The sequence below is a fragment of the Anarhichas minor genome, unplaced genomic scaffold, assembly GCF_050575085.1.
Source record: "Anarhichas minor isolate MPS153535 unplaced genomic scaffold, ASM5057508v1 ptg000017l, whole genome shotgun sequence".
Classification (NCBI taxonomy): Eukaryota; Metazoa; Chordata; class Actinopteri; order Perciformes; family Anarhichadidae; genus Anarhichas; species Anarhichas minor.
This window is the reverse complement of record NW_027466463.1, coordinates 4,946,202-4,960,599: the sequence shown is the minus strand read 5'-3', so window position 1 is coordinate 4,960,599 and position 14,398 is coordinate 4,946,202. Positions and strand designations below refer to the sequence as shown.

The 14,398-nt window shown below is 41.5% G+C and overlaps 1 protein-coding gene across 1 annotated transcript in view; it reads right to left on the bottom strand.

Annotated features, from left to right (window-relative positions):
* LOC142951502 (1-phosphatidylinositol 4,5-bisphosphate phosphodiesterase delta-3-A-like) overlaps positions 1-14,398 on the bottom strand; it is a 34,929-nt gene that overhangs the window by 19,541 nt on the left and 990 nt on the right. The window contains exons 2-7 of the mRNA XM_076093084.1: positions 10,004-10,059; positions 9,807-9,918; positions 4,746-4,974; positions 3,282-3,411; positions 2,920-3,145; positions 1,268-1,469 (exon numbers count right to left, since the gene is read on the bottom strand). Coding sequence (XP_075949199.1) covers positions 1,268-1,469; positions 2,920-3,145; positions 3,282-3,411; positions 4,746-4,974; positions 9,807-9,918; positions 10,004-10,059 — 955 coding nt within the window. The remainder of the gene's footprint in view (positions 1-1,267; positions 1,470-2,919; positions 3,146-3,281; positions 3,412-4,745; positions 4,975-9,806; positions 9,919-10,003; positions 10,060-14,398) is intronic.

Sequence of the window (14,398 nt, the reverse complement as noted above, 5' to 3'; positions counted from 1 at the left end):
TTTCAAATAAGGTAATCATAAAGTCCCCTTGCATAAATAAAGGATAATCCTTTTTTCTTTTAAAACAGCAACACTTTATGAGTCTTTTCTTTCTTTCTTTTTTAATGAGGCTCTATTTTTCACTTCTCTACCATGATAGTGAGCTCGAGAGCTTTTTAAAATCACTTGTGACGATAATTATTATTAGGCCATCAATGGAAATTCACCACGATCAACTTATTGTGTTTGAATATCGCGATCTGTGATAAAATTGTCCCATCCCTAATTATTGTAGGTATCTGCTGCTAACCTAGCGTTACCCTTTTGCTTATTATTCTAATACTTCATGTGATCACGATGACAGATAGCAGGCTTCAATGACTTCAAAAGCAACAAACCATGGCAACAACAAGCAGCCGTGTGCATCACTTTTTAGTGTCCCATTGTCACATTGATGTTGTCGTGTGTCGTTAAGTTGGTGAAGATGTTTCTTGATTTGCTTGAGCCAGCACTGAACAACACCTGCCGCCTGATCACTGGCTGCTTGAAACCCACCAACACAAGCAACCTTCACCTCCTCGCTGGCATTGCCCCTGCTGATATTAGACAGGAAGTTGCCAGCCGAGTCGAGAAAACAAAATCTACTACTAGTGATGAACGCCATCTCCTCCATGGATGTCACCCTCCGGCCCAACGGCTAAAATCAAGAAGAAGCTTTCTCAGCCATGTCCAGTCCCTAATAAAGTCTCGGGAAGAAACCAGACTCCAACTCTGGAGGGAAAAGCTTGAGAATGACCCTCCTCCAACTGTCATGGGAATACCCCCCACTGAAAACCTTCCCCCTGGCCCAGAAGCACCATGGGCTCAATGGAAAACACTAAACCGCCTCAGAACAAGAACGGGACGATCAAAAGCTGCTCTGGTCAGATGGGGCTACAAGGCTGGCCCAACCACATGTGAATGTGGAGAAGCAGACCATACTATGGAGCATTGCCTTGTCTGCCCTGTACTACCCAACCCTTGCAACTCAAAAGACCTTGCAGTGTTCAATAAAAATGCAAAGGACTGTGTAAAAAAAATGGGAAACTGTCATATAACCATCACGCTTCAGTGAAACGAGAAGAAGATTTGCTTGCGTTGTGTCCATTTGCATGTGTTTTTCTTCATTTGCAGTGTGTTGAACTCTCAAGGCCAACGCACAATTGCATCCTATAAAGCCGAACATAGGATAGGATGACTCAGCTCTCCCATTTGTTAGCTAACTACATAGCAAAATACAGTTACTTACCGGATGTATGGCTCCGTGCTGCTGTCCCCAGTCAGCTGGTCCTTAGTGAGGTAGGTGTTGTGGGAGGACGAGATGAAGTAGTGCGCCAGTGGGCGTTTCATGTCTTGGTGAACCCTGGCATGTTCCGGGTTAAACGCACAGTTCTCCTTAGACAGCATGTACATGGTGAAACCATTGGGGGTCATGAACTGGTTCTTCTGGGCTGTACTGGGCAAAAGGCACAAACACAAGTCAATAAAGGAGGGCAACTATTATATGGTGAGCAAACTGGTCACCATAGTGCAGCTTGTAATATACAGTTCAAAATTTTACAATTTTAGCTCAAACATATGTGTTTTTCTGACATTAAGCTGATATGATAGCATTTTCTCAAATAAAAGAGAACCATATTTTGTCTTGTTTTTGAAGGCAGGGCCTCGTCTCTTGCTGTTTAGAGTCGGCCAGGTTAGGTCAGGTTATGCTTTTCAGAACTAGTTGGAATGATGTTTTGATCGACCACGTCGGACATGCGTCTATAGTTGTTCAGAACAGCCTCACTGTAATGTCGTCATAAAGCTGTCACAGTCACTGAAGTGGGCATCAATGTTGGATCGTTGATCGAGGAAAGTAAGTCAATTTCATCGTTTTGACTTTAGAGTTGGTCAAATAAAAGTTGGTAGAGTACTAGGGATTGTAAATCTGTTTACCGACATTTTAAAAACTATAAAGGACCACTGCGATATTAAATTAGCAATGAATGTGCAGCAGTTTCTTCACTAGACTTTTGCCGCTAGACATTTTCTTGGACCTCTGTCTTCTAATGTCCGTACACATGCAAGAAATCTGGGTGTCTTTTTCTATTCTGTTTTGGAGGAATACTTCACCCCCAAAATGCTGATTTGTATATCAAATACTCATCGGTGTTATGTTGATTCTTTGAAAACCACTGTAACAGTGTTAAACGTAGCCCCCATTTACTTCAGTTTATCAAGACTTTTGATTGTTTTGGATTGTCCCTTCACCTTCAAGGCACGAGAAAAAGGTTTTCTTCAAGAATACAAGTTGAGTGAATTCATATTTGAATTCACTCAACTTGAAGTCATTTTGGGTGAAGTATTGCTTTAAAATATGAAAAATTGTAGACAAGAATGCCAGTTGTCGATTTTGCATGACTGGAGACCATCTTATATGCTTTTATCTCATCCTGTATTGACTACTGAATGGTTCTTTATGTGGGACTCAGTCAGTCATCCCTAGGTCGTCTGCAGCTAGTTAACTCAAATTACCACCCTCACCATTGTAGGCCTCCACCAACCATGTCATGGTTTGTGCCAAATTTGAAGAAATTCCCTCCAGATGTTCACAAGAATAGCACTTGAGTTTTAAGCAAAAAGTATCTTGTTGAAACACCCAGCAAGACGTGGAACAAAATTAGCATTCATTTGGATGGATGGAATTGTTTGGCAACCTGACTTATCCAAGTCCAATATTCACTCTTCTTTTAGCTCTATTTTGGTCTCTACCAACTTATTAGAAGAGCGGGACATGTAGTCACAAACTTTGTCACTCTCCCATTTGGTGCTGAGCAGGTAGCATCTAACAGGTTTAGCTAAGCCGCTTTGCTGAACCAGATAGGTCGGTGACTTGCAATATATTGTCACTTAGCACCGTACCCCACTCATTGAGTTCATAGGTGAGGATGAGACTTTGGGCGTGGATGAGTGAAGCGTCCTCCCCCTGGTCCTTCAAGAAGTCCCTCAGGTCCACAGTGGAGAGTACACAGTCGTTCGCGGAGTAGCGAATGAACACGGTGTCCAGGTCTGGTCTCCGTAACAACTCCCTGCAGAACACCTCAATCTCTCCGTGGTCCAGACGACCATCAGCTGACTGGTCACATTTCTATCAGGAGGAACAGAGTCAGACAAAGTTGGTCGCTCTTTGATTAGTTTGCCAAGCTGGTCTCACTTCGTCCAAGTGACACAAAGTCAATCAGATATATGTGTGTGTGTGTGTGTGAGAGTGTGTGCTCCGCTACCTGGAAGAGGCTATGGGCATACTGGTCACTCAGGTCAATATTGATCATCTGCAGCAGCGTCTGGACCTCGTCGTAGCTCATCTTGTCATCGTGGTTCTGGTCGGCCCGACTCAGATAAGAATGAATCCAGGTGACACACAAACAAGGTCAAGGAAGCAGCAACAGCTGGAACATGTGAAGTGTTTGGTGGCGTTTTACCAATATGGAGCTTCGAAGCACAGAAGTTATTCTTAATTATTCAGATTCTGCCTATAGATACTTTGTGTTGTATTCCGGGGTCTTTTAGACATTTCCTTCAATCAAAAAAGTGGAGTGTGACAAAAGTACAAACATATATTTTTACTAGATGTTGACATTCTGGTTTGGGACTTGCAAAGGTCCTTGTAGGACACTTATGGAGTTTCCATAATTTATGAAGTGTTATATTCACTACTGCTACATTTCAGTAGTCATTAACTACTCTCAGAAATTAGTTGAATAATCGATTAATTGCAGCAGATACATAATTATTTTTTTCACCAAATAACAAAGATCAGTTCTCGTCAAAAAGGTCTCAAATGACCAGTAAAAGAGGTGAGGTGGGAGGTGAAATAGCAGAGTCCGTGATTGGCTCTGAGAGGCTGTAGACAAACATGCCACGATCTGATTGGACTAAACTCCCTGTAGGCTTGTCTGAGCTAGAGAAACTGTCTGACTGCAGTAACAGCAGGACTGGAGATTAGTAATAATTCATTGCAGACTTATTACTATTCTACTATAAAAAAAGACATAGGGTGCAATTAATATGCTATAAGATATCCATCTACAGGATATAATTTATTAAATATCATTTTCAATTAAAAAAAGACATATATACTGTATATATATATATATTCTACTATAATTGTATATGACATATGTACATATATATATGATGTATGATTATCATTGGCAGTATAGAGAGCTGCAGAAATAATGTCTAAAACTCGTAAATGAGCCAGTTTTTTGCTTTACCAGTTCTCTCGTCTCCTTGTCAAATTGTTTTTGGAATGTATTTTTGGTTAGCTGCTTGAAATAAGGTCTGTGGTTAAGAGATTTTAACGTTTTCTTCTATGATATAAAAAAACGAATTTCGAAGCTTTTAAGTGTCTTACAAAAGGCGGTTGCTAACAAGTGGCTAAATGAGGATATAAACATTATCCTGCCGAATGGAAGACTGCCTTTTAGCTTAGTGGTGGTGACTTGGAGTCATACTTAACACTTTTTAATTTGCAGATTGCATTTAGGCTCCAAAATCATAAAGGTATCAAAAATGTTGTTTGCCACGGGGCTTATTTTCTGCAATAATCCAAAATCTAATGTAAGATCCCACCGGCTCTCTGTCAAGGGAACCAGTGCTATGCTAACTCCCTAGTTAGCCTACAAAAATAGCACACTATTGTCTCTGCATATGCAGTGTAGACAAATGAACAACAATTAGGATATTGGTTGAGTTTCTCCTTCTGAGTCATGTTGTCCACCCTCCCCTGCAGGGTTCGGATGCCGCGGGCCCAATGCCGAGCCTCCTCTTGGCTCTGGCACAGGAGATCCAGGCTCTTGCGGGGCCCTTTGAAGACCACCGTCAAACACCGCTGCTCAGGGACGGAGCCGACCATCTGCCGCAGCGTCTCTGACTGGCAACCCTCGCGCACGCACTCGACCTCCATGACGGAGACTGGGGACGTGTGAGGGGAACAGAGAGAAGGAAGAGGAAAAACGATGACTACGTCCACTTCTTACAGTCTATGGTTATTGCTCAGTTTTTCTGAGGTACGGTTTTAGTATTGATCCTTAACAAGAACAAGATGAGTTTGGATGGAAAATGAATTGAAGAATTTCTCTGAAATCCTACCCAAAAGACTAAATGTCCTCTGTGGGTCTCCTACAGAAGGGACAAAAAGAGTTTCCGCGGTCAGGGCTGTGCACCACTAAGGTTTCTGACACGTTCCTACTTGAAGTAGTTGCTGTTTCAGCAATACAGACGGATAACAGATACATGTAAGTTCACACCCCTGGGTTCCTTAAAAATAAACACTTTGAAGATCCCTCAAAACAGTCCCAGTGCTCCACATCATGCAGTCGCTGAAATCTGTAACGGGTTATATATGGACCCAAATGCAACACACAGGATTCCAGAGATCTTTGGCTTTTATTACTAACTTCAAATATAGCAGGCAGAGTTCAAACAGGGTCAGGATCAGGATCAGAAGGCTGGTGGGTTTACCGGGAGTCAGGCAAGGCGGGTAAAACAGGGGCAGGCAGGGTTTCCAGATACGGCAGGCAGAGTTAATCAAGATCAGGATCAGAAGGCGGGTAGAACAGGGGCAGGCAGGATCGGTAACAGGAGATCAGTCCGTGAGAGTGTGCTGGAGAGTCTGGCATAGAACCGAAGAACAATCTGGCAAATGTGTCTAGGAGGCAGGAGTCTATATAGGGGCTTGATTACTGATCAGAGGCAGGTGAGTGAACAGGTGAAGGGAGTTTAGACTAATGAGGAGGGAGTGACTGACAATAAGAGTGAGGAGGGTGTGGAGCTGAACTGTGACAGAAATCTACCGCATGAACGACATTCCTTTCAAAAGATATTCCCTCATTTGTGGTGGTGGGGAGCGCCCGCGCGTGTTGGTCCAAGATCTCACCATAGGTGTTCAGATGGGTCGAGATTTGGTGGATGGGCAAGGCATATGATTTACATAATTGTTATACCGTCAAAGCATTCGGTGAGCCCTCGAGCTCCTTGTGGTCAAACCCTGTCCCCGGGCAGAGCGTTGATACGGGCCGATTTTGAAAATCCCTGGGATACGTTCAACGATTACGCTTTTCAATGTTCGACGCCATCAAGTTATTTTTCTGTCTTTCTACAACTCTGGTATGTTTGGTCTTGGTTTATGGAAAGGTTGAGGGTACAGTACAGCAGGTATCTATTTGATCTTCCCGACATTTCACCAGGGTGTGCCGTATATGACGGTATTTAAAGGATGTAAAGGGTCTCAAGTCTTTGGTCTGTACTATCAGTAAAGAGTTACGATAGCAACACAGAGTGAGATACACACAGAGAAAAGAGGTGAGTAGGGTTGTAACTTTTTTCGGAAAAAGAAAAATTCAAACTAACATGTAAGTACCTTTGAATTAATTTGAAAGCAACCCATGTAGCGTAGTGCATGAGTCTGAGATACAGTGAGCTGTGACTGACACATATCAGAATTATGTTCCCATACACCAAAACTGAATTGTCAATAACGTTCCGAGGGAAACTAATTTTCCCACGGATTACCTTTGATTTTGGCGTATCAGAATAAAATAGAAGATAAAGCAGGGTATGCTTTAGGGTGTGGCTACTTTGTGATTGACAGGTCGCTACCACGGCGTTGTAAAATTTGGGTTGGCTGAAAATGTATTATCCAGCGTTCTGTTGTACTTAGCTCCACCCTCTTGTCTCTCTTCTTGTTCCAAACAACCAAGATGGCCACAGCCAAAACGCCAAATTCAAGGCTTCGAAACCTTCGTCCACAAACCGATGTGTGACGTCACGGTGACTACGTCCACTTCTTTTATACAATCTATGATTATCCACATATTTAAACAATTATATCTCTATCTCTCTGACGACTGGGTTTTCACTGAACCTTACATCACTGGAGAAGAAATAATGAGAGAAAAGTGAACCTTTAGTCTCTTGCGCAGCTCTTCCAACCACAGGGCATCTTCATGCTTGAACAAATGCATTACACAATCACAGCTCTGGCTTTTGACCTTTTCTATTTGTGACATTCACTTACAGACTCAAACCCAGGTCTACTCTCAGTTTCCATCTTGCATTCTCTGCATTATCTCTTAACAGTACTTTAGTGGTAGTATTAGTAAGATACAATATAATCATTATTGTGTATTCATTTTGCTCTGTGCACATATACAGTCTACATTCTAGCACCAATGGCAGCTCACTTTCTCTTTCATGCTGTTATTCTCTGCGTGGTGTGTATTTAAGGTGGTCATTTTGAGTCACTAAAACACATAAAGATATCATTTGGACAGATATTGTATTTACACACACATCTGAGCAGCATAGAAAGATAATAAAAGATATCGGAAAAGATAATAGTATATTGTCTCTATCCATTTATTTACTTTTGTTTGACTAATCTTAAACTATTAATTTATTTTCGGTATCTATGTACTGATAATGCTTGTCACGCCACTTTTTACAATATGCCGTAGCTTCTGCGCTTAAGTTGGATTTCAGTTTGGATTTGGTGCTGTATCCACACTTATTCTACTGCATGTCAACAGGGAATCATGGCTATGGGGTACGAGGCTTGGCTCCAGGACGGGCTCCTAGACCTGTTGGGTCTTCTTTGTAAATACCACCTTGTATTTCTGCAGGATCCTGAATGTGTACGGAGACAGTGGCTTGGCTGCTAACAGCACTCATGACAGCCCTGCAATGTTGATTCTAATTAATACTAAATGTGGACACTCTGGTGAGCTGTCTGTCACACACACACACACACACACACAAATCCAGCGAGGTTTCCACCAGTGTTTCCCTCACAAACAGGGCTGTTTGTGCGTTATTTTTCAACCTGTTTGTTCTTCCGTACCGCACTCATTTCACGTCCATACTTTCACAATCTCACCCCACTGTCTCGAGGATTTGAATGAACCAAACCAAACATCACTGTTGCCCACACGTCAGCTGGTGTTTGCCCAATCTCTATTTGCCTGCGGTTTCACTTGAAACTACACAAAACTACAGGAACAGCCTTGTGCACTGTGTACCTGACAATACAGAGATAAAATACTGCTCAAAATACATCTAATGCTGTTCCTAAGGAAGATGCTCAGAGAGTCTATGTACATGATCTCTTCAAAATGTGATGTAATTTAATTTCATATATATATAAGTGTCTATGAAGTGTCTGTTATATTATTAAGGGGGTTATAAGCAAAAGAAAACAACATATTTTCATTTTCTAGATACTTTCACCTCTTCATAATTCCTTCAAAAGAACCTCTCTGGGATTAGGGGCATCAGACTTTACCTCATCTTAAAGTGTCAGAAGACAAAAAGGTTGGAAACTACTGCACTAGACCACCCAGTCACAAAACAGCAAAAAAAACTAACATTTGATCTAAAACAAGCAGAAGGAATTACTGGGTGCGGCTGACAGGCTTCCACTTTTCTGGTACCTACGTGTCGAGTCCAAGTAAATCAGCTTGGGAGTTTTTTAGAAGCAGGTATGGATCAGAGTACAGACAATTCAGCTAAAACAAGACATGAACAAGCAGAAGGTAGCTGTGTTCGGATGAAGAAGCCACATTTTTATTTAGAAGATACAAGTGAACCGATATAGAGGGTGTCACCCAAACCTGCACACCAAACACACGCCGTGCCACATCACAAGCATATCTAGTCTTGTGGCAATTAGAGGCTCTTGCCCTGCACTTGGGAGAGCTAACCCAGTAGTAGAGTCGTATGGTAACTATATAGCACCAAACCACAGGAACCAGGGCAGACTCCCACCACCATATAATGTCCTATAATCTCACTGTTTGAACTGCAGCAGCGTCGGGTGCCATTTATGGGCCAAAAATAGTTGGGCTCTATAATCAGGGCACCGTGTGTGACCCTCAGAGAGCGGAGACGAGGGGGGAGTAGATGTGCAAGCAACAAGTAAGTGGCATTTTAAGCGAACAAAAATAGATACTGTGTAGCCATGTTTTACCTGACACGCCCAGCACTGAGCTCATCTGGCAGAGGAAAGGCCTGCTTGTTACCAATTATCACTTGGAAATGGTTCTTTACCTCTGGGTGGGGTAGGTTGGCTAAAACTCTTTTGCCACCAACATTAGTGTGTATATATACAGGGTTTTTTAAATGAGGGAAAACTCACATAAAATAGGTGATATACTCCTTTCCCATTACCAGTACAGGAGTAGCATTTCTGTTCTTTTTTTATTCTGGTGTGTCACGTTCGACGCAACAAAAAACGTGTCGGTAAACGAGCTTGGTAAACAATGATTATGTTCCAGCGGTACTACTTTAAAAAAATATCTGCTACTTATTCAGTCTCTCTTTCAAACTCTCAAACCAGAGTTGGCGATTGTTGGAACAGTAGAAAGGCCAACAAAGACGGATTTGATGAGTTTGATTTGATTTGGTCAATTTTGAATGAAGTGTGTTTTATAATGAACAAATTGTGTAAAACTGAGCAGGTCAGCCTATGCCTATTCAGCAATCAAGGCACGATCTGGAAATGCGTGACTAATTTACTTTTGTTTTTGGATCCATTTGCCTTATACTGTCACGTGAAATGTAACTTTAACAAAGCACTGGGGCACTGGGGACATATTTTGATGTAAATTGTCTTACTCGGTCAATCTGTGGTTGTCATGAGCAAGTCTAAACGGTCCTCTGCCTCGTATCCTGCATGTTGTGGTTGTATGTTTTTTACAATGACCTGTGCATCAATAAATTGCCTCCGATTGATATAAAAGGACACTTACAGGATTGCTGGTCCTTGGCCCAGCTGGAGGTTTTGTGGGACTGGCACCAGACAGTGACGCCGTCTCCCAGCAGCTTCAGAGTTCGTCGCTTCTGCCAGCGAGGCGAGCGGACCTTTACATGTGAATGATGAACCCATTAAATCTCATCGAGTGATCACTAACAACCAGTAATAGATTCTACTTAGCAAGAGCTTTACCTTTACCATACTGGAACCCTGCAACATCCGCTTCACATCTTCATCCTCCTGCACTCCTGGAAAGCAAAAAGACAAAAGGATGGTTGAAGAAAGACGGATATGATGTCATGAAAACTTGACTAGATTGTGTGCAGGATGACAGTGAGTATTCACAGAACCCGTATAACTCAGTAGCACTGGAAGAAGACTGGAAGAGTGAGGAGAGAAAAGGGAGGATGAAAAGAGAAAATAGAAGGGTAGAGCATAGTCAGAATTCAAAGTTAGTGTATATATATATATATATATATATACATCTGTTGAACCGCAGCAGCTCATATGGGAGCTCTGTAATTCATTTTGGTGCTGAACCACCAGTTGGGTGCGGTTAGAGATGAGACGATATGGACGGAGACATAAAGAAAGACAGAAAGACTAGATGATGAGGAGGAAAAATGAGGAGTGAGAGATATAATAAAAAGGTTGGTGATGGGACAGAGGAGAGGACAATCCAATTCCAATTAGCTGAGGGCTTTTGGCCTGTTATGAAAGCAATATCCTGTGACACCTTTCACGAAGATGACACATTTTAACCAACTTAATTATTCATTTCAGCAACCTTTCTTAGCTTAACCCTCTGAACCCCAAAACCTGCCGGCGGGATTGAAAAGCATGTTTTAAACGAAACAGCCAGAAGTTTTAAAAACCGTCTCTCGCCCAGAATAAAACTTTAGCTTTAAACAGATCCTGTAAAAAAACATAACATTCTGCGCTCCTCAAGGCAAGGCAAGTTTATTTGTATAGCACATTTGAACAACAAGGCAATTCAAAGTGATTCACATAAAACCATTAAAAGCATCAAAACATAAGGCAAAAGAAAAGGAGATTTAAAAACAAGTAAGAACATTAATTGAAACATTAAAAACAGTCATAAAAACACTAAAAAGCAGTGTAAGAAATAAAATACAGTAGTAAAATGTAGAAATGCAGAAAATTGATGAATATCCTTGAATCTGGTTCAATTAAAGGCAGCAGCAAACAGAAAAGTGTTGAATCTTCAATCTCAGCACATTTCCACTTCTATGCAGATGACACAGCGCTTTGTAATGGAGTCAATACTCATGTCAATATTACTGCTGGAATTTGCTTGACCCCGGTGAGTGAATCCACTAATCACAGCGATTTCCTTAAACTGAACTGAACCATAAAGTCTGAATCTAATCTGAAGCTGGATATCAACCAGTGATTTTCATCTACTTACAATGAGATGATTATATGTTTGAGAAAATATCAGTATGACAGTAGTTTGTTGAAAATCATGAATTTTAATATTTTATCATATAAAATATATCCTGTGAATATATCCTGGATTTCATTTATATTTCTGAGGATTTATCACTCTTCCCACATTGACTGCAAACAGCGAGAACGAGGCTGGTGCACAAACAAACAAATACACATGTGTCGGTAAAGCACAGCTAGATTAGAGCCTTTCAGCAGCCCACACATGTTAGTGGAGGCCAGTGGGCAGTGAGGCAGTAGTGAGATGGTCTATATTTGTTGATGCTGCTGCTCTGCACTACCAGTATTAACAGGCTTCTCTCTGACATTTAGGGGCTCAGCGGGGCTGCTGCTGCTGGTGTAGTATCTGCAGACAGACAGGCCAAACTATGGTGGGTTTATTAAGGATCACAGCTGGGAGTACGCGGTAGAACATACAGCTTAGCCCCTTTGACCAGAGCAACATGGTTCATTTCTTCATTTAAAGTTACAGTTTAGAGCAGGCATGGGCAAACTACGGCCCGCGGGCCGGATACGGCCCGTTGGGCGTTTTAATCCGGCCCGTCAGATATTGGTACAAAATTGTCCATATTATAATTAAGACTAGGGCTGGGTGGTATACCGGTTTTAATTTCCCGTATGATATGAATTCTTCACACACCATTATACTGGTGCATATCCGAAACAACTGCTGTCTGCTTTCAACAGGCAGCTAAATGTATTCTTTGCCGCGGTCAGCGCTAGTTGTCTTATATGTATTGAGAGGGAATGTAATGTCATGGTCATAACTTTATAACACAACAATTAACAACCCACAACTAACGCTCTTTAACAGAGAAAAACACAACAGCACAACAGTCTGTGACACATAAACAATTTGTAACACTAATAATTGTACATTTATAAAATTTCACCGCCGAACTGCATGCTGGGTACAGCTCGCGAGCGAGCCTGCTTGCTAGCACAACAGTCTGCTGGGAGAGGCTCGTCGCTCCACTTACGTTACATTAAAGAACCGGAGATGCACCGATAGAGTTTGACACATATGCAACGCTGATTACCGTGTAATATGTGTGGTATTTGTTATAAATGTACATTGGTGCAAAGAGGGTGATAATAAGCTGTACGTGGAGGGGCTTAGGACCCAGGGGAATGTAGGTGAAGGAAACAGGAAGAGACGGAAGACACGCCACACAAACAGCTGTTCACCGCTCGTCACGATCCTGTAGACCAGTGATTCTCAACTGGTGGTTCGTCGCGGACCCGTTTTCAGTGGGTCGCGGGACTTTGCTTTATGCAGCGGAGTTATTCACGCTCCTTTCCAGCATTTACGGCACTTGTTCAGCGGTGCAGGAAAAACACCGACCAATGCGTTGTAAATCACGTCACGTGATGCAGTTTAGCCAATAAAATAAGGGTATTCTGATACGTTTCCTGACTGCAGTGAGATGCACCCACACCGTGACACAGGGGGGAGAGACAAGGAAAGACATCACAGAGCAGAACTCTGATAATGTTAGATGTGACAGTCAAACATTTGTATGATCCGGTCAAAGATTCAAACTGCTAAAAAGACCACAGTCATTAACCTTTACACTAAAAACACTGTGTCGAAAATGAGTGCATGATAAAATATGCATTAATGCTTACCGTGTAAGATCCCCGCTAACTGTTGAACACCTCAGATCTGTTCTGAGAATTGCCACAACCAAACTGACACCAAACGTTGACGCACTGGTTAAAAAGGGTGATCAACAACACTGTTCCTGCTGAAATTAAATTGTACTTGTAATTTATATTAGTTCACACAAACACTCCATTCATCTGCTACTGGCCCGGCCCGTCTGTCAAATTTTAAAACTCAATGTGGCCCCCGAGCCAAAAAGTTTGCCCACCCCTGGCTTAGAGGGTCAGTTCACCCAAATTACAAAAAAAGAAGGAAAAAAAAGTTTTCACATTTTCCCTTTGTCGTATTGAGCCGTTTCTGGAGTTTAATTTGTGACGCTTGAAAAATTTTAAGTTCACACTGTAAACTCTTTCCAGTTAGATAATCCATAGAGCACGTTCCTTTCATTGGGGACAATGACTTTAGGATAAAATAGTCACAATCAAACTGCAAATTGGCACTTTAGGATTAAGACAAATTGAGACATTAAAGGGTAACTTTGGCACTTTTCAACCTGGACAACAATTTATGAAATTGTTCCAGTATTGAACAAGAGCGCTGTCTATAAACGGGCTGTAATGCGATCGCTCGGGGAAACTCCTCACTGTCACCGTACGTCTACTTAATTGTTTATCAAAAGTGACGACAACATTATGGAAAGGACCCTACAGAGAAATAATAACCACGAGAGTTCACTGAGCATGCAGAGCCTGAGGAGGACAGCAGTGAAACATGGAAACCTGTTACCCTAAATACTCTGGTTGGGGAGAAAATGTGCTTAACCAGCTGGTAAATGTTTACTTTTCCCAACGTGGGACACCGAAGTTTAAAAATCCCTCTGGATAAATACACAGCACTACATGTTGTAAAAAAACAACACAAGTATACTGACCCTCATCAATAAAAAGACATGAGCTCTAATGTCATGAAATCAATCTTCAATGCAATTTTCCCAGTTTACAGACACTAAGTTTACTAACGATTAGTCTGTCTCCAATATTTCAAATAATTTTATTGAATTTTTTAGTCGTTCATAAAACAAAAAGGTCAAATATTCACATAGTTTCAGCTTCTGTGATGTGAAGATTTGCTTTTTTTCTATATAATTTTAAATTGAGTATCTATGGATGTTGGACAGTTGGTCAGAGGAAAGAAAACAAACTGTCATTTTTCACAACATTTTGACATTTTATCAACTACGATTCATTCTGATTAGTCACATTAAAATAACCAATTGCTAAAGAAGACAACCATTCACTGCAGCTGTTAACTTTATATGATTTTATGCTGGGTTTCATGTTTGCCATTGGTCCTGATTTAAAGTATCACACACTATGGTGTGTGTGTGTGTGTGTGTGTGTGTGTGTGTGTGTGTGTGTGTGTGTGTTCATTTCGAAGGAAGACGGACACAGAAATACAAAAAAACAAAACATCCAAGTTTGAATAACATTTACTCTCTATTTCCAGTATGG